This window comes from Typopeltis vanoorti, chromosome 13, assembly GCF_054136105.1.
Source record: "Typopeltis vanoorti isolate ZY-2024b chromosome 13, IOZ_Tvanoo_1.0, whole genome shotgun sequence".
Classification (NCBI taxonomy): domain Eukaryota; kingdom Metazoa; phylum Arthropoda; class Arachnida; order Uropygi; family Thelyphonidae; genus Typopeltis; species Typopeltis vanoorti.
In genome coordinates, this window is record NC_143561.1 from 15,695,653 (window position 1) to 15,721,507 (window position 25,855).

The following is a 25,855-nucleotide window of genomic DNA, read 5'->3' on the forward strand; positions in this document are numbered from 1 at the left end:
GAGTTAGACAAGGGGAATGGCTACACCGTGATACTTTTGGATTTTGCTAAGGCGTTCAAAAAGAATACAGCATGGAAGACACAGCTATTTGCTGATGATGCAAAGATAGGCAGGATAATCAGAAACGCATTTGATATGCAGTATAGGCAGGATATGCAAAGATAGGCAGGATAATCAGAAACGCATTTGATATGCAGTACTTGCATATCACTGTCAATGGATTGCAGGGGGATATTCAGTTGTTTGCAGATGATGTGAAGCTGGGAAGAGTCATTAGTAATAGTACAAATGTGATAGCCCTGTAAGAGAATTTGAATAAGCTAGACAGATGGGCAAATGAATGGGGGTGTCAGTTTAATGCAGCAAAATGTAAGGTCTTGAAGTTTGAGACACTGCATACTCTATTGGAGGAGCTATACTGGAGGAAGTAGGGGGAGATAAGAGATCTGGGGTTGATATTGATAGAAACCTAAAATTTAGGGGACATATTGAGAAGGTGGTGAAGGTAACACAGAGGATTGCTGCAATAATGAGAAGGATGCTGACCTGCAGAGATAAATGAGTTATCATTCTGTTGTATAAGACCCTGATTCAGACCACATTTAGACTATTGTTCTCAGATTTGGTCCCTAGGATTTGAAGGGGATAAATTAACTGTGGAAAGGATACAAAGGCAGTTTCAGGACTGTACAATGTTAGTTGTGAGGATTGGCTGAGGGAATGTGGACTGCAGAGTTTGGTGGATAGAAGAAGGAGAGGTGAAATGATTGCGACTTTTAAACTATCGAGAGGTGGTTACAGGGTTGACACTGGGGAAGCCTTTAACTTGGTTGAACAGTGGAAAGGAACGATGACAAGGAGCCATCCCAGGAAGTTACGAAAGGAAACTGTGAGCAAGAGGGTGAGGAGTGGTTTTTTTGCATGGAGGGTAGTTTAACCATGGAATGCATTGTCTGATAGAGTGGTGAGAGTAAGAACGGTCAATGATTTTAAGGAGTGTTTCCTAGGAAGTACCTCCTGCAATGAGTCATTTGACTCCATGGAGGCCTGAATAATAATAATAATAATACTAATAATAATATATCTCTCTCTGCAAAGTTACTCACTCCTGCTTGCCATTATTCCTCCCAAGACCATCTCCAAAAACTTCACAATGATTCAAACTTTCCACACTCCCCATTTTTTTTTTCATTTACATTTCTCTCGTTATCCTCACTTTCTATCATGCTACTCATATCTCTAAGTTGGTATTCTCTTGCCTCTGACATAACACTGCTAAGGTCTGTTATACTAATCTCCAACTCACAGTTCTTTCCATTTATTCAGCAGGTATTTGATGATTTTGTTAGAAATCCCATCTGGACCTAATTTTTAGGTTTGGTGATGATTTTATTTACCTCATTGGAAGGTGTTGGTTGGATGGGTTTCATAGTCTGTTCATTTTAGCTTACAATGCAGCCAGGTGTGTACTTATGGTGAAGTCTAGATCTTTGTAGGTGTAATTTGGACTACATTATTTCTCTAGGTCTTCAGCAAAAGCTTCAACTTTGTCTGCATGGCAAATATGGTCTGCCATGAACTGGTCGGAGGGATTTATAGTCTGAGCATAGAGCTTTGGTCATTTTTCAGAGTATCCGTCCCTCTGTCTTTAAGGACTGAAGTTTTGTCGCCCATTTTTGATTTCAATATTTTTTTAAGTGCATAACAAACTTCCTTCATAGCCATGTTGAATGCTTTTCAGTGTCCTGTGGCCAGCTTTCTGTGGTACTGGAAAAAGAACACTTGCAGTGTTCTTTTTGCAGATGAGATTTTTTGATTGCTTCTGGAAGATGGCCAGAGTTTGTGCATGGCACATCCACAAGGATAGCTGTTAACTCAATTAACATGCAACTGACGTGGTTACTAATACAAGTGATGCAAATTCATCATCACTATGGGACTCATCATAGGAGGCAAATACTGTTACACACAACGCCAATCAAACTGGGCTTTAAACTCGTTCAATGTTCTGCATTCACCCAATATCAGGCAAAGCTGACCAACTACTCTCCAAGTAAGGAACTTACTCCTTATGCTCCTGATCACATCCTCCTTATATAGTTTCTAGGTATGTCCCCTTGTTCCGCCCTTTCTGCCAATCTATGAAAGATTACTTCCACATTAACCAGGTAAGAATCCTTTACCAACTCAAATGTCTCAGTCATATCCCATCTCTTCCTCCTATTCATAAGGCCTTACAAACTACATTCCCTCAATCTGTCCTCATATCCCACATATCAGAGACCAATTATAACCTTAGTCATTCTTCTCTGCATTCAACATTGCCATAAATTAACTGTGGAAAGGGTATAGAGGTGGATAACAAAGATGGTTTCAGGACTGTACAATTTTATGTTATGAGGATTGGCTGAAGGAATGTGGACTGCAGAGTTTGGTAGATAGAAGAAGGAGAGGTGATATGATTGATACTTTTAAACTGTTGAGAGGTAGTTACAGGGTTGACCCTAGGATTAGCTTGGTGGAAGATGGAAAAGGAGTGAGGACAAGGGGACCATCCCTGGAAGTTACAAAAGGAAGCTGTGAGAGAGGATGAGAAGTGGCTTCTTTGCATGGAGGGTGGTTGAACCATAGAATGCATTGTCTGATAGAGTGGTGAGAGCATGAACGGTCAATGAGTTTAAGGAATGGTGATAGACTTTGTGTTTTCTAGGAAGGACCTTCCATGACAAGTCTTTTGGCTTCGTGGCAGCCTGAATCATCATCATCATCATCAATAATAATAATTTATTTAAAATATTTTCTCTCTAATCAAATGTGATATCTACACTTCAAAAAGAAACTGAGATTGATTTGAACATGAGCAGCTGCAAGCAACATAGGATAGGAATAACAATTAACCCTTTCCTGTATAATTTGATTATTACTTTTTTAGTCCTGAGGTATTTTCCTTTTTTTACTTCCATTTTTTTTACTTCCATTTTTTTTGCTTTAAATTATTTTACTTTTATTTAGAATGTTGGCTATCTCGGTAATGTATCAAACTTACTTATTCACACATTGACAAATTCACTTATTTCATATATTATAGATCTCCTTCTTTAGAGAGTGACCTATCAAAAAAAAAGCAGATTTTGTAGCTCCACTGAAAGTTTTTATGGATCCTTATGAAAGGTCCCTCTCATTTTGGAAATCTTAGTTTTGAATATGTTAAGCTAAGCATGTTATGTAAACATTTTTTATTGATTTAGAAGATAATATAAATGCTAACAAAACATCATTACTGTTTGCAAACTGCATATATACTAAAGCAGTAAGTTTATGGTTTGATTAAGAGGCATTTGCCATGGTCTCTGCCTTAGATCATATAGATCATAAATAAATTGAGAAGTATGGGATGAAAATAAAAAAAAAAAAAAAGATTTTTTTTATTTTCTGAGATGCCTTTCAACATGCTGTCATTCCAGTGTCATGTCATGTGGTGGAATTAACTACAACAGATGAATGAGTTATAAATTCATGAGTTTCAAACCAATCAATATATATTTCACTTACAGTTTTGGCTGTCTCTGAAGGTAAGCATGATCAAACTTTTTAGATACCCGAACTGACTTAATTTCAGAACACATTGGTAATAAATTTTCCACAGTAAGTGTGCCATTCACTCCCTGTCTTAAGATTCTGCAACAAAAGAAATTTCCAAGTACTTTCTACATTAAAAAAAAAAACACAATTTTCTAATGGTTTTTATTGACATTTATTTTCATTTATCAAGTCTTAATTCATTCAAAATAAAACTATAATCCTCCGGCAATTAGACACTTAGAGTACTATAGTTTTTAGTATAAAAATGTAAGAGGAAAGAAGAAAGGAAAGTCATAATGGTTAAATCAAAAATGCTATTTAGGATTTGCAGAAGTTCCACCTAGCAACATTTAAATCCTTGATCAGTATCTTATGACAAATATAGTTTGAGCAATATTTTCTTTTTAATTTGATCAAACATCTATACTTGATAAGAAATTATATTTTTGTTCTTATGATTATAGGAGTATTTCATCCAGGAGGAGTCAATTTAAATACTACAGGGATAGAGCAGGTTCGGGAATTAGAGGTGCAGGAGGAGAGTGTGTGTTCCACATACTGAGTCCTCTGGACGCTAGGAAAGCTGTGGGACTGTATGGTATTTCACCATGAGTTTTGAGAGAATGTGCTAAGGAACTGACAGTGCCCTTGACCTGGCTTTTCAATGAAAGTCTGGCTGTGGGAAATGTGCCCATTGAATGGAAGGAAGGTAAGATAAGGTAAGATAGCACCATTGCATAAGGGTGATAGCAGACTGGAAGTGTCTAATTATAGGCCAGTTTGTGTGTCATCAGTAGTTAGTAAGATCTTGGAGAAAGTAGTGAGGGACCATATACAGCATTGGGCAGATGAGGGTAATGTTATCAGTGAGAGTTAACATGGATTTGTGAAGGGGCTCTCTTGTTTTAGCAATATGCTAGCCTTTTATGATAAAGTTACAAGAGCAATAGATGAGAGAAAGGCATATACTGCCATTTTCCAAGACATAGCAAAGGCGTTTGACAGGGTGCCATATGATAAGCTCATATTCAAGTTGCAGCACATCGGACTGGATGTCAGATTAGTCAACTGGATTCAGGATTGGATGTCAGATTAGTCAACTGGATTCAGGATTGTCTGTCCGATAGGTATCAGAGAGCTGTGTATGGTGGAGCAATATCAAAGAAGCAGAAGGTTACAAGTGCGGTAACCTTCTGCTTCTTCGATATTGCTCCACCATACAAAGAAGCAGAAGGTTACAAGTGGGGTTCCACAGGGCTCAGTACTGGGACTTATATTGTTTAACCTTTATATCAATGACATTGTCCGTGTATTGTAAGGGGGATATTCGGTTGTTTGCAGATGATGTGAAACTGGGAAGGGTCATTAGTAATAGTGCAGATGTGGTAGCCCTGCAAGAGGATTTGAATACGCTAGATAGATGGACAAATGAATGGGGTGTCAGTTTAATGCAGCAAAATGTAAGGTCTTGAGGTTTGGGACACATCGATGGGATGCTGCATACTCTATGGGAGGAGTTAAACTGGAGGAAGTAGGAGAGACAAGAGTTCTGGGTTTGATGATTGATAGAAACCTGAAATTTAGGGAACATATTGCAAAGGTAGTGAAGGTAACGCAGAGGATTGCTGCAATAATGAGAAGGACACTGACCTGCAGAGATAAAATGGTTATCATTCCATTGCATAAGACTCTGATCAGACCACACTTTGACTATTGCTCTCAGATATGGTCCCCAGGATTTGAAGGGGATAAATTAACTGTGGAAAGGGTACAAAGGTGGCTAACAAAGATGGTGTTAGGACTGTACAATGTTAGTTATGAGGATTGGCTGAGGGAGTGTGGACTGCAGATTTTGGTGGATAGAAGAAGGAGGATTGATATGATTGAGACTTTTAAAGGCATTTTAAAAGATGATTGTCAACCCTGTGACCTGTGGTTACAGGGTTGTCACTGATGAGTTCTTTCGCTTGGTTGAACAGCGGGAAGGAGTCATGACAAGGGGTCATCCTTGGAAGTTACGAAAGGAAACTGTGAGAAAGAGGGTGAGGAATGGTTTCTTTGCATGGAGGGTGGTTGAACCATGGAGTGCATTGCCCGATGGAGTGGTGAGAGTGAAAACGGTCAATGTATTTAAGGAGTGGTATGATAGGCTTTGTGTTTCCTAGGAGGGACCTCCCTCGGTGAGTCTTGATAGACTTGTGTTTCTTAGAAAGGACCTCCCATGATGAGTCTTTTGACTCCATAGAGGCCTGAATAATAATAATAATAATAATTTACAAACAAAACAAAGGAAATAAAAGATAAAAGTTTGTGTATTAAATACCTTCACAATTAAGTTACTTGTATTTAGAGGCTGGTTGACATCAAGTTGTCCAAGTATTCCATTCCATAATGAATGCTTCCATTCAGATATATATATTAACATTCATGAGACATATCATGTGTAATTTATTTCAAGGGCGAGGAATTTAGATTTAAGTCAAAGATCTGGTATAATTATTATTACTGCACCCTCCATGGAGCTGGCAGACCCATGGAGGGTGCAATAATATGGAATTTTCATTCAACTGACAACATATTTATCGTACCGACTCTTAAAATCCTTAATGCTCTTTGCATTAAAAACATATTCTGGTAATGTGTTCTATTCACTGATAATTCTCCATGTAAAAAATCTAATCCTCACCACACTCTTACATAACTTCTAGGGATGGCCTCTGGGTTTTCCTCTCTTGCCTCCTACTCTTTTTATAATCCCCTCTGGATTAACCTGATAAAATCCTCTAACCAACTTAAATGACTATGATATCACCTCTTTGCCTCCTATCCACCAAACTGTGCAATCCACATTTCCTAAACCTCTCTCCAATAGCTAGAATTCCAAAGTCCTGATACTGTCTTACTCATTTGTCTCTGGATCCTCTCCAATGTTTCCACATCACATTGAAAACCAGGTGACCAAATCTGAGCATGATAGTCCAAGTGTGGTCTGACCAGTGCTTTATACAGTGGCATAATCACTCCCTATCCTTACATGCTAGAGTACTTCTTATCATAGTGGCACTACAGTGTGCAGTGTTTGGAAAACTTGCAATGTGCCCTCTAAACTTCAGTCTGCTGTCTATCATCACACCCAAATCAAGAATGTCATCCACTTCCTGGTATGGCACAATCAATATAGTACAGCCTTATATTTCTGCACTCCAAAAAAACTATGACTCCACTCCTTTGTCCAAGTCAAAAGTCTATTCAAATCTTCCTGAAGTGAATTAATGTTCAGTAGCGCTACTTGTAATTGAATACTTGCAGAAGTGGCAAGAGATTAGCAGGGCTGAAAAGGGAAAGAAGCGGGAGGTCCAAAGGAATAATAAAGATTGACCAAACAAACAAGTAAAACAAGTTAAAAGACTCAATAATAAGGGGAGTACTTAACAAAAGTGTGATGTGACTAAATTGTGTTTTCTGGATGCAAAAATTCACGAAATTAGCCATGCCATCTGGATGCAAAAAGGTAAGTCAAAGGAAATGATTGTCTCGGTGGGTACAAATGATTTGAGAGGCGAGACATATCCTATGAGGGAGGATGTAAAGGAGCTGTTAGAAGAAGCAAACCTTAAAACCTCCTGCCACACTATGACAGAGGTGGACTGAGGAGGAGGAAGGTCTTGTTAATGAGTCTATACATAGATTATGCAGAAGGAATGATGCAGGATTTGTGGATCTTTGGTCTGTGTTTGACAAAAAGAAGGATTTGTACAATAGTGATGGACTGCATCTAAATGGTTTTGGTGTCAGGTGTCTAGAGAGAGCTTTGTTCAATGAGCATGATGAAGTGCAAATTCAGGAAAACTTAATCAATTAGGGTAGAAGCAAATGAGTTTGTGTGAAGGCAGTCATGAAGCGAGTGAGTGTGAGAATGACCAAGAGAAGAATCTACTCTCTCAAGCAAAAATATCAAATAGGATAGTCAATTCAGAAAGTAAAGGTGGGTAGAAGCCTAAAAGGATGCTGCAGTTTCTATATACTAATGCCAGAAAGTATCAGGAACAAGAGAGAGGAAGTTTTGGCATAAGTTAGTGCAACCTCACCAAGAGTTATAGGCATTAGTGAGACTTCGCTAACAGCAGATGATGTAGTTACAAGAAGAGGATGTGAAGGCTTTAGTATTTTCAGGGAAGATAGAAAAGATAGGGTGGGGGGAGGGGTACTGCTGATGATAGCAGATGCATTGCAGCCAAAAAGAATAGGAGATAGGCAGGAGGGTGGTTGTTCATTTGAAGCAGTCTGGTGTGCGATTAAAGCCAGTAAGACAAAATATACAGTTAGTTGTTGCTATAGACCAGTGAGTTTCACAGATGATCTAGAAGACATGCACTGCCAAATTAGTACAATTAGTACAGGTTGAATAATTATTCTGGGCGACTTCAACAATGGAGATATAGACTAGAAGGAAGAAAGATCACATGGCAGGAAGGAAATAGAATTTATACACCTACTAAGAGATAATTACTTAAGGCAGCATGTGATGGAGAGAACTAGGGGTGGGAGAGTATTGGACTTGGTCATAGGATCAGAAGAACTATCCATAACCAAGGTGACCACATTGACTCTGACTGGTGAAAGTGACCATCTGGTCTTTACTTGGAAGATTGTAAAACATAAGGAATGTTCTGTCAAGAAGAGGTATATGTGGAACTACAAGGCAGATGACTATCACCAGCTTAAGAAGAAGCATAAATCTGTACCATAGCATAAAACACTGCAGGGTAAGGATGCTAGTAGTGCATGGGATATAGTTAAGGGCCATCTAGAGGAAGCGAAATTAAATTCTATACCTAATGTAAGGAGGGTTAATCAGATAGGAGTTAGATGGATGGGTAATTTCATTAAGCAGAAGCTGCAGAAGACAAAAATGTTGTGGAAGGTATATAAATCAGACATGAACAGTACAAGATCAAATTATGAGAAGAATCCAGCCAAGCAGGCAAAAGGAAATCCCCAAAAGTTCTTTTGTTATATCACAGGTAAAAGGAAAATAGTCGACTACTATGCAAGGTATATCATCCCAGTTAGGCGACTGTTTAACATATGTGACAGACACCGATGTGGGAACAGAGGAGAATGAATTAGAGATTCTTAGGATATTACAGAATCTCAGAATTCCACAGCTGTATGTAAATACAGCTGTGGAATTAGGTGGGATATCAGCTAGGGTTTTGTGAGAATGTGCAAGGCAACTGGCAATGCTTCTGACTAGGCTCTTTAATTTAGATCTCAGCTCTGAGATCTAAATTATGCATAATTTATATGGGAGGGTCTAAGACTGCAGTAGCAAATTATAGACCAATCAGTATCTCAAGTGTGGTGGTAAAAGTACTAGAAAAATTGGAAAAAAGAGAATTCAGGAATGGATAAATAAAAATATGATACTGTAGGAGGGTCAAATGCTTTGTGAAGGATTGTTCATGCCTTAGTAATTTACTAACTATTATTATTACTATTATTATTATTTAATAATAATATTATTATTATTATGATAATAATATTATTATTATTTAATAATAATATTATTATTATTATGATAATAATATTGCGATGATAATAATAATACCGTGATGAGTCTTTTGACTCCAAGGAGTCAAAAGACTCATCACGGACGGTCCTTCCTAGGAAACACAAAGTTCATCATACCACTCCATAAACTCGTTGACTGTTCCTGCTCTCACCCCTCTATCAGGCAATGAATTCCAGGGTTCAACCATCCCCCATACAAAGAAACCACTCCTCACCCTCTTGCTCACAGTTTCCTTTCGTAACTTTCAGGGATGGCCCCTTGTCATCACTCCTTTCCGCTGTTCAACCAAGCGAAAGAACTCCCCAGTGTCAATCCTGTAACCACCTCTCAACAGTTTAAAAGTCTTAATCATATCACCTCTCTCCTTCCTCTATCTCCACCAAACTCTACAGTCCACACTCCCTCATCCGATCCTCATAACTAACATTGTACAGTCCCGAAACTGTCTTTGTTATCCGCATTTGTTCTCTTTCCATAGTTAATTCATCCCTTTCAAATCCTGGGGACCAAATCTGAAAACAATAGTCTAAGTGCGGTCTGAACAGGGTCTTATACAATGGAATGATAACTATTCTATCTCTGCAAGTCAGCCTCCTTCTCATTATTGCAGCAATCCTCTGTGTTACCTTCACCATTTCTGCAATATGTCCCCAAAATTTCAAGTTTCTATCAATCATCAACCCCAGATCTCTTGTCTCCTCTACTTCCTCCAGTATAGCTCCTCCAATAGAGTATCCAGCATCCAATCGATGTATCCCAAACCTAAAGACCTTACATTTTGCTGCATTAAACCGACAACCCATTCGTTTGCCGATCTGTCGAGCTTATTCAAATCCTCTTGCAGGGCTACCACATCTGCACTATTACTAATAACCCTTCCCAGTTTCACATCATCTGCAAACAACCGAATATCCCCCTGCAATCCACTGACAATGTCATTCATATAAAGGTTAAACAATATAGGTCCCAGTACTGCGCCCTGTGGGACCCCACTTGTAACACGCTGCCTCCTTCAAACTGCCCCACCATACACAACTCTCTGATACCTATCAGACAGCCAATCCTGAATCCAGTTGACCAACCTGACATCCAAGCCCATGTGCTGCAACTTAAATATCAGCTTATCATGTGGCATCCTGTCAAATGCCTTTACTAAATCCAAGAAAATTGCAGTATATGCTTTTCCCTCATCTACTGCTCTTTAACTTTATTATAAAAGGCTAGCATATCTAAAACAAGAGCATCCCCTCCCAAATCCATGTTGACTCTCACAGATAATATTACCCTTATCTGCCACTTGTTGTGTACAGTCCCTAACTAATTTCTCCAAGATCTTAACAACTACTGATGACACACAAACTGGCCTATAGACACTTCCAGTCTGCTACCGCCCTTATGAGATGCCACTATCTTACCTTCGTTCCATTCCCTGAGCACCTTTCCGTAGCCAGAAGCCTTTCATTCAAAAGCCATGTCAAAGGATCTGCCAGTTTCCTTAGCACATTCTCTCAAAACTCGTGGTGAAATACCATCCAGTCCCACAGCTTTATAGACATCCAGAGTACTCAGTATTTGGAACACGCTCTCTTCCTCCACCTCTAAACCTCGAATCTGCTTTATCCCTCTAGTATTAAAATTTACTTCCAGGATGAAATACACCAATAAAGTGTTCACTGAACAATTCCACTATGTCCTCTGCATCAGTCACTCAATTACCATTTTTATCCCACAAGGGGTCCGACAGGGATGTCCCCTCTCAGCAACTCTTTTTAATATCTACTTAAATGAAATAATAATAAGATGGAGTAAAAATTTACATCAAGGAATTAAACTTTCACCTACAGTTAACTTAAACACTCTCCTCTTTGCAGACGACCAAATAATAAATTACAAATTCTGAAGATAACTTACAGAAAGCTATTTTAAATCTAAATGAGATATCCAAAGATTATGGTATGATAATATCAACGGAAAAATCAAAAACTATGGCCTTTAAAGGACAAGATCCAGCAAGAACTAAAATAGTATTAGATAACAAGATCTTAGAACAGGTGAATTCATTTAACTACCTAGGATGTATGATCACTTATGAAAATGAAAAAGATATAAACATAAAAATTGCAAAATATTTAAAAATAACAGGAGTAATTAACTCTATATTTAAACCAAACCTAGTTCAAAAACAAACCAGGCTAAAAGTATACAATACATTAGCCCTACCGGTCTTAATGTATGGAAGCGAAATCTGGACAATAAAACAAAAAGACAAACAAAGAGTAACAACAGCAGAAATGAAGTTTATGAGAAAAACTGCAAAGTATACCCTATTTGATCACAAAAGAAACGAAAAAATTATGAAAGAATTAAACCAAGAACCAGTAATTGAAAAAAATTAAAAAATATAAACATAGATGGATGGAACACGTTCAAAGAATGAAAACAGAAAGATTACCAAAACAAGCCTTAAGGTACAAGCCATTAGGAAAAAGAAAACCAGGACGTCCTCTTAAACGATTCAACGATGACTTCTAAGGCCGGAACAAGCCATACTAGGCCTAAATCCTTGATACGTATGATGATGATGATGATGATGATGATCCCACAATGTCATTCTTCCACAATCATTTCTCCTCCTACTGGCCACATAGCTAAAAAATTCCCTAGGATTTTCTTTGGATCTTAGGGCCAATCTCCTCTCATATACCAGTTTTGCCTTCTTTACCATACTAGTCATTCTCCTGGCCTGTGTTTTAGGTTAAATAAGTTAGGTGTGAGATGGATGAATAAAGAGATTAAGCATGCAATACAGAGAAAAAGGGCATTGTGGAGGCAGCATAAGAGAAGTGGAAGTAACCAATTTCATGAGTTCTACAAAGACCAGGCAAGGAGAGTGACTTGGTTGGTGAGAGTAGCTAAAGAGAGGTATGAACAGCAGTTAGCTAATGAAGCTAAAAAGAATCCTAGAGAGTTCTTTCGATATGTAGCCAGCAAAAGAAAGAATGATTATGGAAGGATGACATTGATTGGAGGAAATGGTATAAAGACAGCTGTTGCAGAATGTGTGGTGGAGATACTTAATGAACAGTTCATAAAGATCTTTCAATCTTGTGAATGTGACTTCATGGAGAGATTAAGAGCAGTTGATGATGGGGAGGAGAGACTGACTGTAAGTGAGGAAGAGGTGTTTGGGGAGTTGAGTAAACTAGATGTAAATAAGGCTGTGGGACTTGATAATATATCACCGCGTATTCTGAAGGAATGTGCCAGAGAGTTGACACCTGCCTTGACATATTTTTTTAATACGAGTCTTGCACTTGGTCAAATCCCTAAAGAGTGGAAGGAGGGCAAGATTGTGCCACTTCATAAAGGAGGTGATCGAACTCAAGCATCAAACTATAGGCCCATCTGTGTGTCAGGTGTTGTGGTTAAGTTGTTGGAGAAGCTTGTGAGAACTAGGATCCAGAGTTGGGTTGACAACAATGGTATAATCTTTGATGGACAGCATGGATTTGCTAAAGGGAGGTCATGTTTTAGTAATCTACTTACTTATTACAATAAAGTGACTGCTTCCTTGGACAGAGGAGAAGGATACGCAGTAATATATTTGGATTTTGCAAAAGCTTTTGATAGAGTACCTCATGATAAGTTGACAGTCAAACTAGAGCAGATGGGGTTGGATATTAGATTAGTGCATTGGATTGGAGACTGGCTATCTGATAGGTATCAACAAGTTGTGTATGGGGGTGCAATATCCAGGAAAAGGAAAGTCACTAGTGGAGTGCCTCAGGGATCTGTTTTAGGGCCATTACTATTTAACTTGTATATTAATGATATTATCAAAGATTTGGATGGAGATATTCAGTTGTTTTCAGATGATGCAAAGTTGAGACGAACCATAAAGAGTAGTGAAGATGTTGTAGTCTTGCAAGAAGACTTGAATAAATTGAGTGATTGGGCAAACAAATGGGGATGTGAGTTCAATGTTGCAAAATGTAAGGTTTTAAAATTTGGAAAACAAAGATGGGATGCAGAATTTATGCTTGGTGAGAATATATTGTTGGAAGTAGAGGAAATAAGAGATCTGGGAGTAATAGTGGATAAGGATCTAAAATTTAGGGGACACATCGCCAAAATTGTGAAGACAACACAAAGACTTCTGGGAATGATGTGGAGGACACTGACGTGTAGAAGTAGGGAGATTCTTGTTCCATTGTATAAGGCTTTGATTAGGCCACACATGGACTATTGTGCCCAGATTTGGTCACCTGGTTTTCAGAAGGATGAAGAGATGTTGGAAAGGGTCCAAAGGCGACTGACTAAGGTAGTTTCTGACCTCTGGAATGTCGAGTATGAGGAAAGATTGAAAAGATGTAATTTGCAGAGTCTAGTGGAGAGAAGGAAGAGGGGAGATATGATAGAGACCTACAAGTTGGTAAGGGGTTGTTATAGGATCAATGGTGGAGAAGTTCTACAGAGAATAGTGGGAGATCAGGGGAGAACCAGAGGTCATGCCTGGAAACTGTATAAAGAGGGTGTGAGTAGGGGAGTGAGAGGCAGGTTTTTTTCGTGCAGAGTTGTGAATGATTGGAATGCCTTGCCTGAGAGTGTGGTGTCTGCAAGGAGTTTGAATGTGTTTAAGACCCGGTATGATGAGATGTGTGTGAGATAAAAGGACCTCCTAGATGAGTCTTTGACTCCATGAGGTCTTGTTTAATAATAATAATAATAATATTCTTCATGCATCTGCTCTTCACCTGTCTCCTTATATCTCTTCCATAGCCTCTTTTTCACATGCAGTTTTCCTGTTTAATATTGTTTGTCATCCACTTTATCCCAAATTGTGTCGTCTTCTTCACTTGTATACAGTTTCATTTTTTTGCTAACAAATATTCCTTCACAATTTCCCAACCACTAATGATATCCCTGCATTCCAATTCCTCCCCTCCATGAAACTTCCCCAAGTTGATGTCTAAGACTATTATAATCACCTGCCTTATAATTCCATATATGCTCCTGTCTCTTTGATACTCCTGCATGTTTATTCATCTTCTAAGTCAAAACCATATGGTCACTCTCTTCAACTGGTACGAGAGATGTTATCTCAGTTATTATCAACTTTTCTGATGCTATGACCAAATTCAAAACTCTTGAACCTCTTGTTCCCTCTATTACATGTTCCCTAAGACATTTGTCCCTCAAGAATTCTAGAAATTCCATTCTCTTATTGCTACCTGCATCTTCCTCTCCCCAATTTATACTCCTGTAGTTAAAATCTCCCATAACAGTCATTCTTCTTGCACTTGCCAAGCTCAACTGTCTAAACATTTCCTGGTCCCCACCCTCTGTGCTCCTTGGTTTGTAGCAACACCCCACTAAATATCCCGTCTTGCCTATCTCTACCTCACACTATATGCTTTCAAAAATCATTAGTGTCACTGCCTCCCAAAACCTCCACTCTTAGACGACATAAGTCATCACTTATCATAAGCAGTACTCCACCACCACGCTTTTCCTTTGTATCCTGCTGAAAAATGCTGTACCCTGCTACTTCTCTTCCTGTTATTATATCCTCTTCTGTCAACCACATCTCAGTGACTCCGATAATCTTTGGCCAGACTGATGCTATCAGTACCACCAATTCCTCTCTTTTATTCCGGATACTCCTGGCATCAGTATAAAGCATACAAATGCCACTATTTCTATACTCAGCATTATCCCCTCCAGACTCCACTGGGCTAAGTGTTACCTGATGTTGTCTGCCTTCTCCCAAGTACCCTTTCCCACAAGAGGCCACCCCTGCTATCATCCACCTTGGGCATTCTAGTTTCCCTGCATTGACACACTGACTCATTCAGAACAGCAATCTCTCCAGATGCCTACGTCCTTCCTGATTCAAATGCAAGCAGTCTCTCTAGTAATATTTATTTGTGAATAAATGCATGCATTTATAAGCATTCCATTTAGGCTTTTATTTTTGTAGACAGAAGACGTCTTAAGCTTGTATCTGGCAACAATTGAGCTTTGCATTGTGTATCGAAGGCCGATGCTTGCTCGGTTGTAGGAGCTTCCAGGTCCCCGCTGCAGCACCGTGATTTTATGTGCGCACATAGCCATTTCCGCTCCCTTCACGTCGTGTTAAACGCAAGGCCATACGCAGTCAAAGTAGCTCTAGCCAGTGAGCTTCAGCCAGCCTTTACAAGTGTGCATGTTGCTTGGTAAAATTAAGTTAAAAAGCAACTTTTTATGACGATATTATTGACAAATTCTACCCTACGGTTCTTCACAAAGAAGAACTGTAGGGTAGAATTTGTATTTAAGTAGCTAAATTGAAAAAGATAGAATATCATTTGTAAAATAAATGTTGTATTTGTATGATTAAATGTACATAAATTTCTAAATATATAGTTTTAAATGATCAGTAATTCACTATTCTGCTAATCAGACTTCAATCATACCTCTCACTCCCTGAATGATAACAAGAGCAAGCGTGAATTTCAAGACCAGCATTCGACCCTGGTCTCTCAAATACAATTCCTCTATCTTCAAATGCCCTCCAAGCATCCACATATTCCAATCCTCTCTTCTGACACATTCTAGATATTATGTTATTCAATATTACTGCTTTTCTGCTCAGCTCGTCACTATCATACCTACATAACACACACACACTATCTTTCCTCTCTGCATCTTCTTTCATTTATAATAGAGTAACAGCTGAGTTGGATAAAGGAAATGATCACTAAAAAACACACGCACTAACCACAGTAATGACTATTCAATTCATAAATATTTCACTGTACTAATGATGTCCCAAGATACTTGGGATGAAATATTTACAAATTAAATAGTCATTACTGTGATAAATTTAGTTTAATCCTTTATCCAAGTGTGTGCAAACAAAGTTTGCGCCTGAAAGTATCTTCAGGACTGGGGTAAATTGGTACAACACCGGGCAACTCCTTGCAAAGGTGGAGCAAGCTACCAACACCGCTATCTCAGTATCTCCCATAATGCAAAACACATCTCCTTGCAGATATCTATAATGTTATGCATTAAGGGAAGGGCCACTACCCAGACTAGTTTCAACCTTTACTGAGGTCTCTTCAGTGGGAGCCAGGCCCAAGTGGAGATACCAAGGCAGAAGCATTAGCAAGGTCGAAACTAGTCTGGGTAGTGGCCCTTCCCTTAATGCATAACATTATACATATCTGCAACGAGATGTGTTTTGTATTATGGGAGATACTGAGATAGGAGAGTTGGTAGCTTGCTCTACCTTTGCAAGGAGTTGCCCAGTGTTATACCACTTTACCCCAGTCCTGAAGATACTTTCAGGCACAAAACTTTGTTTGCACACACTTGGATAAAGGATTAAATTAAATTTATTACAGTCTGACCAAGTGAAAAACAAACTTTCAACATCTTTCTCTAAATCCAGAGTAATTTAATAAAAAGGTGGCACACCGTTTGGCAGCTCCTATAGGAGGATGACCTTACTAATGATTCTGCCTTGGTATCTCCACTTGGGCCTGGCTCCCACTGAAGAGACCTAAGTCTACCTACTCATAGCTACCTACTAGAAGTCTATTGCCAGAAGTCCCTATTTTCCAGCGACCCTGAGGGAGAGCTCCATGTTCCAGAATCCAGTCCCTGATCCTAGTGGTAAGATCATTTGCAATCTATTTTTTTTTTCTTTTCTTCTACTGTTGTCTAATTTTGCCTTGTGCCTGTTTTGCAATCTTCCACCTCTAGCTAGTCTAGCAGGAGATTTTCGGCAAACAGGGAACACTTGGCCCTGGTTCTGAAGGTCCTTCCTTTCTGGGACTTAGTTTTTTTTTTTCTCTAAATCATGATTTCTTTTTCATGGCGAGTCAGGACCCTTGGCATCGAAGCAGACGCCAACACACTTAAGAGGATGTTGGCAAAAGCTCTTAGCAAAGCAGTAGGGGCAGAAAATATAGTTGGCTTTACCCCTTACGGGGCAGGAAGGTTCCAGGTAGTAGTAAATAATGTGGAAACCAGGAACAAGTTAAGTAAAGGACTAGAATGTCAAGGGAAAAATTTTTTTCCCTTTGTAGTAGGGAGTGTTTTCAAGACAATAAGAATAGAGAAGTTCCCTGTAGAATATCTGGAGGGGGGAACCGAAATAATCAACAAAGTGTTTTCGAAATGGGGAGTCATACGCGACGTAAAAATCGCTGACGATACAGACTTCCTTGACTGGAAGACTGGCGAGGTAACTTTCTGTATGGAAATGAAGGCCGAAGTCCCCGATTTTGTCTTTCTAGGCTCTTCCAGGGTAGTAGTTAACTACCCTGGAGTTAAGAAACAGTGTTATAAGTGCAGTTCTCTGGAACATCTAGGTAAAGACTGCCCCAAGAACAAATGCAGGAACTGCATGGCGGCAGGACATGCCCTACCACAGTGTGAGACACCTTGCCTTAAATGTGGCACCATAGATCACAAAGTAGACACCTGCCCATCCAGAAACCAGGCAGAAAGGATGGGAGGTGCTATCATGCCAGCCACGGTAACACCAACAGTAAATATTAATGACACAGAACAGGAAGACTTCCCAACCCTGCAGGCTGCACATAACACAATAGCAACAGGGAATCAAAAACGCAATAAGAAGGAAGCGCCTGTAACTAAGAATGCAGAAACAACAAGCAAAGAAAGAACAGAGGAAGAAGAAACAGCCAAGGATCATGCCACCACCACAGAAACCGCAGTGGAAGAAATAAAGGAATGCAACCAACAAGAAACTACCACTTTAGATACAGAGAAGGAAAACGAAGCAGAGGAAGAATGCGAAACGGAGGAAGAAATGTAAACTACTAAAGAAGAAGGTACACAAAAGCGGTCACGAAGCCCTGAAGAAGGGAACATTAAAAAATCAAAACCAGGTAACACAACCTCATCGGAAGAATCAGAAGCTGATGAAAATGGAGACCAAAACAACAATATAGGAAGAGGCTGAAGAATTTTCTGTGAAGAAATGAAACTAGTTATGGGTGAAAATATATTTAAAAATGGGATTGCAATAATAAAGAAATGGAGTGAACCCTTCTTCTCTGTACATTGTTAAGAATCCGCAGGCAGTGTATTCTTAACAATGTACAGAGAAGATAGGCCAATGTTCCTCCTTCGGAAAGGAATTATAAGTATGAAATGGAAGGATATCTATATCGAGGACATAGCCACGGCCGTGCCCAACCAGGTAACAGGTCATCTGGGCCTGACAGAGGTCAAGAGTAAGTACTTCTGCAGAACTTTGAGAAAGTTAACAGAATCAGAGATCAAGGAAGACACTGAGTGGTTTGGACGTAAATACTTCCAAAGGTTATGACAGCTAGGAAAGTTGAGTTAGTTCAATCTTTATACTCCAAAGGCCGATGATGAAAGACACGAACTCCCATTCTACCTTAATAAAGGTCGAAACTAGTCTGGGTAGTGGCCCATCCCTTAATGCATAACATTATACATATCTGCAAGGAGATGTGTTTTGCATTATGGGAGATACTGAGATAGGAGAGTTGGTAGCTTGCTCCACCTTTGCAAGGAGTTGCCCGGTGTTGTACCACTTTACCCCAGTCCTGAAGATACTTTCAGGCGCAAACTTTGTTTGCACACACTTCGATAAAGGATTAAACTAAATTTATTATAGTCTGACCAAGTGAAAAACAAACTTTCAACGGTCATTACTGTGGTTAGTACGTGTGTTTTTGAGTGATGAATTCACCACAGGTTTCATTATATAAAAAATATATATATATATATATATATATATATATATAAAGATATTTGACAGAATACCACATGGACCTCTGTTTCGCAAATTAGAACAAATCAGGATTGACATGACCCTAGTTAAGTGGAGAAGAGGGTGAATGCTGGACAGATATCAAAAAAGTGGTATATAGAGGGGCAGACGAGAAGGTTCAGTTCTGGGACCAGTGCTGTTTATTTTGTACATAAATGATATAAGAAATAACCTGAAAGGAAATAATCAGTTGTTTAATCAATAAGAAACTGTAAGCAAAATCAGAGAAATTAGAACTATTAGGAAGAATGCAGATAAGCATGTGGATAGGTACCTAGAAATGAGCAAGTGCAAGAATTGGAATAATCAGAAGATGCTAAATATGATTTTGTGGGCCTTAAATCAGAATGCACAGTCAATGGACGATGCAAAAGTGGTTGTGGATGAAATTCACAACCACCTTTGGGGATAATCCAGTTCATGCACATCAATGTCAGAAACACCGGGAATAATGGTGAGAAGTTTTTGGTACTAATTTGTTCTCTGTAGAAAAAAATTATTGGCATTAGGAGAAAGAAACGTGATGAGGATGATACAACTATAGGGATGGGATAGAATGAAAGGGAATTTTTAGGAAGAGTGAAAAGAAAAGGATTAGGTACCATATAGCAGAATGCAACCAACAAGAATGGAAAGAAAAAAAAGGACTCATGGGAGAAGGAAGTGTAATTTATGCAATTACTAAGAGATAATTACCTGAAAGAGCATGCAATGGAGGGATCCATGATTTGATAATTTAAAAAATCACACCAATTTTCACCACACTTTTACATAACTTCCAGGGATGACCTCTGGTTTTTCCCCTCTCACCTTCTACCTTTTTATAGTACCCTCTGGATTAATCTGATAAAATCCTCTCACTAACTGAAATGTCTCTATTATATCACCTCTCTTTCTCCTACCACCAAACTGCGCAATCCACATTTCTTCAACCTCTCTCCATAGCCAGCATTCCAAAGTACCAACATTGTCTTAGTCACTGGCCTCTGGACTCTCGCCAATGTCTCCACATTATAATGAAAACGAGGTGACCAGATCTGAGCACAATAGTCCAAGTGTGGCCTGACCAGTGCCTTATACAGTGACACAACCTCTTCCTTATCCTTACATGTTAGAGTACTTCTTATCATAGCAGCACTACAATGTCCAGTCTTTGCAACACTTGCAATAAATATGCCCTCTAAACTTCAGTCTACTGTCAACAATCACTCTCAAATCTCATCCACTTTCTGCAATACAGTAGGTACAAAGACTTATATTTCTATGCTCCAAACTATATGGATTGCATTATGAAAAAAAGTAGCATTAAACCTGACATCAGAAGTGGAGATATCATACTTAGCTCCTTGATTTATACAGATGATATTGTATTCCTAAACATATCCAGTGAAAGTCTCCGGATTCTGTAACTAAATTGAATAACTGCTATAACAAATTTCACATGAAAACCAGCAATAAAAAGACCAAAACTATGAAAATAGGCATGCATATAGAAAACTACATTCTCAATGGAGAACCTATAGAAGTATAAAATAAAATAGCAAGTTAGGCACAGTTTTTACTGAAGATGGCAAATTAAAATTGAAAATAGAGAACATAATAAGCAAAGCTGGTATGGTGGGAAGCTAGCTGAATAAATTTTTATGGAATAAGAGAGAAATCAGCATAAACACTAAACTAGTAAATATGCAAGAAAGTGTTCAAACCTATTGCACCTGAAGTATCTTCAGGTGGTCCTGAAGATACTTCAGGTGCAAACTTTGTTTGCTTACACTTGGATAAAGGATTAAACTAAATATATAATTATAAGTAAGCAAACAAAGTTTGTGCCTAAAGTATCTTCAGGTGCAAAGTTTGTTTGCTTACACTTAGATAAAGGATTAAAGTAAATATATAATTTATAGTCTAACCAAGTGAAAAAAAATTTCCAGTGTTCAAACCTGATTTAAATTATGGATCTGAGAGTTGGGTTAGAAATAAATCACTTGATCAAAGATTAGAGAGCACAGATATGAGAGTTCTAAGAAAAATTACAGACCTGAATAGGTGGCATCAATGGCATACTCATAATTAAAAATGAAGACGTTAGGAAAGAATTGAACTTGACAGGGCTAATCTAAGATAGTATGGTCCCTTAGACAGAATGGGAGAGGAAAGGTTACAAAAACAAGTATTTGATGGTAATATGGCAGAAGAAGGATCTAGAGAAAGCCAAAATTTAGGTGGACTGATTCAGTCAGAAGTACCTTGAAAAACTGAAATGTTGGATACAATATTGGCATGCTGACAAGTAAGAGACTCATTTGGAGGAAAATTCTTGATAGGAGATTAACAATAACGTAAACTTAATCATGTAGTGCTATTATAGTAATTTGTATAGTATTTGAGGGTATATATCAGGAAATTGATGATGATAATAATGATGAAGAAAAGTAAATGGAACTTTTTTTTTTGAATAGAGAAATTAATGTTGAGAAATATATATATCAGGAAATTGATGATGATAATGATGAAGAAAAGTAAACAGAACGTTTTTTTTTCAAATGTCTATGTTAATAATGCTAAGTAATAAACAACAATTTTGGTAGGTATTTTATATCATTACTATTGCATATAATAATATTTAACTTGAGAAAAATCTTTTGGCATTAGAAATCACCTGAATCCCAGTATGTGTTGGATTAATATAAGCAGTATTACAGACACTACTCATTACTATATCTCAGTGGAATAATATTAAAAAAAATTCATAACTTATTTTAAAAATATTACAATACCAAATGAACTAAATTTTAAAAAGATTTATTAACTTGCTTATATTTTGCTGGATTACAAACTAGCATTCTTCTGAGCACAATAACGTGTTATAGTTTTCACATGACAACGAGTAAGTGAAACAATTCAAATTGCAATGGACAAAAGATCTAAAGTACCAATTTGACACCTTCTAATGTAAAGAACAAGTATTATAATTGTGTAAGAATTGATTTAGGAAAACAGTCTCCCAAATTTTTGGCAATTTAATGCAGTCACCATACTTAACAAGTACAGCTACATTAATCTGACAAAAATTTGAGAGACTTATCCTAAAATCAATTCCTACACATTGTAATACTTGTTCTTTACAACATTAGAGGGTGCCAAATAAGGACTTTGGATCTTCTGTCTGTTACATTTTGAATTGTTTCACTTACTCATCACATGAAAACTGTGACACATTGTTTTGAACTGAAGATGCTGCTTTCATATTCTACGAAATATAAGCCAGCTAATAAACATCTTTTTATAATTTATTATTATCCAAGACCCCATGGAGTCAAAAACTCAGGTTATTTCATGTTGTAATACCATTAAAATAAGTTATGAATAACAACCAAAGCTTATCTATTAGAATATTAATAAATGCTTCAGAATTCATTAATCTCCTATGAAACAAAAAAGAAAAAAAATTAACCTTAGCATATTTGTGAATGCATCCTTGCACTTACGTACATTGAATTAGATTGTTTACTTTTTCTACCTTAAAATTTACTTACCCAGTCATCCAGAAATATGTTAATCTAGAAAACAGAGATGCACCTCTCAATGGACAATCATCCTGCAAAAATTAACAAATATATAAGTATTAATTATATTTCCAATCAATATTTAATTCTATACCTACTCAATTAACTCCTCAGTGGAATCATCAATATTTGTAGAAGTGATGATTCTGGGACCAACAGAGGACAAAGACTGAAGGTGAGGAAATATATTTCAAACATGGTAAGGCCAACACTCAAAGGATTACCATAGAAATGAAAAAAAAAGTTATTATTCATTCCATTTTGGCCTTCTTTATATAGATTTTGTCACCTAGAATTTTGAGATATACAAATCTGTTGAAAGAGTTTCCAAACAGGTAACCAAAATTTTTGGCTTAAACAGTATTTGTTATATGGACAAAATGAAAGAATTAGTCAGAGGAAAGAAAAGAAGGGAATATAAAGACAAGAGTAAGTTAGTATTCAGATCAGATAGAGCAACAGATTCTTCTTCTTATTATTATTATTATCTTCTGATGTCCATGGAGTCAGAAACTCATTGTGGGAGCTACACACAAAGCTCATCCAACCATGCCTTAAACTGATTGAATGTGTCTACATTCACAACACACTCAGGCAATGCATTACACTCACCAACCACTCTCCATGCAAAGAGACTTCTCCTCACTCCTATGTTCACACCCTTCTTATAGAATTTCCAGGGATGGAAGAGCCAGAGAAGTCTCATGAGTTGATATGCAAGAGGAGGTTAAGAAGGGACAGCTGCAAGGGAAGAGAAGACAGAGTAAGAAAGAGCAAAAGAGGAAGGATAAGAAGGATGTGAGAAGAACATTGCATGGAAGAACCATGTGATATGAAATCTTTTTATAGCAATAGATAAGGCTATAAAAGGAAGCATTTGTAGCATTTCTGAAAGCTGAGAAAAATGTAATTTGCAAGTGATGAGGAACAAAAATTTCTCACAAAATAGGAAATGAATTGGATGCATTACTACAAAGGTGATAACCAACAACTCCTCAAAAAATCTCAGAATATAATAGTATGTTAAAAAGAGCTTAAAACATCCTCATGCTGGGGATGGTATATTAATAAATGGTAGAGGAATAAATAATAAATTAAAAATGATTAATAAATTACAGTGAACTATGATTGAAGGTATATTGTGCAAGAAGCAATGATTTTAGGAGCTGAAAAAGTTGTTTGTAAAAATACTGGTGATATTTGGTTCATTTTTAGTGGATTACTATTTACAAGTGGATTTGCTTGTTTGCTTGGCTCTAACAGCTGTTAATATTTATACTGTTCTTAGTGATACCAATATGTAACAGAATAATAGTAGAAAATTCCAGATGTGGGATTCTGTTCACTTCAGAACATGCAAAATACATTTGCTTTGAAAGGTGAAAGATTTGCAAAAGGAGAGTGAAACCAGTGAGCACCAAAAGTGTGGGGGAGTAAGAAGTATGACAGCAGAGAGTTGAATGATGAAAAGTAAGAAATGCAAGTGAATGCTAGCAAGGTTGTTGTTGTTGTTGTTGTTGTTGTTGTTGTAAGTGGACAGATACAGCATGAATTGTAACAAGAAAGCCAGATGGTAATGAGAGATAGATATTTTCTCCAACCATGCTATCTCATGGTTGGATAAAAAAACCAGTGAGTTGATATGCAAGAGGAGATTAAGAAGGGACAGCTGCAAGGAAAGAGAAGGCAGAGTAAGAAACAGCAAAAAAGGAAGGATAAGAATCAGAATTTGTATGGGAAACTCTATGATAATAGAAGTGCTTGAGGAGAGTATTTTAAAAAATTATATTTTTGTGTGGCAAAGATTAAGAAGTTTAGTGATGCTGAAAGATTACAAAGAGGAAAACTACAAGAGATGATTATCACTTATTTGGAAAGTATAAATGATGTGGTAGCAAAAAGTGTCGTATATAACAGGATATAAAAGCATTTCTGGTACAAGCAAATAAGAAGAGTGAGAGATTGGAAGTCTGCTGCCACAGCATGACAAATAGGTATTTCCATGGAATACCTGGAGTGTTCACAACTAATTCTGGCAAGTCATCCCACTCATTTACCACCCTACAAGCAAAAAAATCTAGTTTGCACATATCCTTACTAACCTCACTCTTATGCAACTTCCAGGTTGACACTCAGTTTCTATTTGTTATGTAGTGAAAATTTTCTTTTGTGTCAATTTTATAGAAACCCTAAACTTTGCAACCTGCACACCTTCAATGTATTCTTAGGGAGCATTCCAGAGATCTGTTACCAGTTTAGTCACTCCTCTCTACATCCTTTCCACTACCCCCCTAATCCCCAAGAAAACCAGATGACCAAATCAAGAGATGGCTGAATAACAGCCTAATAAAAAGGGATAATAACCTCCTTACCTTCACTTGCTAATGTTTGCTGTAGCCCTTGCATTCTCAGACAGATAATACTATAATGTATTCTATCTGCACGTTTAACTTTCATGAGTGAAGTAAATATTCCTGAAGATAATTTGCACTCAAATTACAGAGGTAAGTTGTTTTCCTTATTTTGTCATGAATGTTAACTTTGAGCCAGTGTAAAAAGATTCTTTAATTTGAAAAGATTTTATTAATAAGCTATGGTTTTGCAATCTTACAGAGGATTATTAAAGGAATGTATTTCCTTTCTTTTGTTTGTCATTGGAATTTTTAATTCCTGAATTTAAATTTCAAGTGGGTGAGTCTGAGAAAGAATGTGTTTTCTCTTACAATTTTCTTAATGTAAATAATTATGTTTATATAATTATTTAATTAAACATTGTTTCTTTTGTATTACAATTTCTTGTGTCTTATTTTAGAGATAAAGATAAGTGAATGTAATGTGGGAGTTTCAATAGTTTGGGGAAACTGGCATTGTTTTTCAAAGTAGAAAGAAATATATTAGAAAGAAAGCAAAAAATACTTAAACAATACTCAACCAAATTAAACATATTCAACCAAGTTATAGGGGTTATAAATAGGTGTAGGTAAATTATTATTATTATTACAGGTGATTCCAGGGAGTCCTTAGACTCATCGAGGGAGGCCCTAAACATCATGTCCACACAACTATACGACATTCTCACAGTATTTATCATACCTTGCCTTGAACTCACAACAGACTCTTGCAGCTTATTCCACTCATTTACCACTCTAAAAGTAAAGAACCTAGTCCTAACACTTGCTAACCACACTCTTGCCCAGCTTCCATAGATGTCCCATAGTTCTCTCACACCCAGTCCTGATCTTAAAAATATCCTCTGAATTAATCCTATAGAAACCCTTTAGCAATTTGAATGTCTCAATCATATCTCCTCTT

At 37.5% G+C, this 25,855-nt stretch overlaps 1 protein-coding gene across 4 annotated transcripts in view; it reads right to left on the minus strand.

The window, feature by feature from the left end:
- LOC150099946 (ATP-binding cassette sub-family C member 1-like) overlaps positions 1–25,855 on the minus strand; it is a 684,487-nt gene that overhangs the window by 542,187 nt on the left and 116,445 nt on the right. For all 4 annotated transcript variants that reach the window (XM_090403130.1, XM_090403131.1, XM_090403128.1 and 1 more), the window contains exons 6-7: positions 22,514–22,575; positions 3,553–3,678 (exon numbers count right to left, since the gene is read on the minus strand). In XM_090403130.1, coding sequence (XP_090259256.1) covers positions 3,553–3,678; positions 22,514–22,575 — 188 coding nt within the window. The remainder of the gene's footprint in view (positions 1–3,552; positions 3,679–22,513; positions 22,576–25,855) is intronic.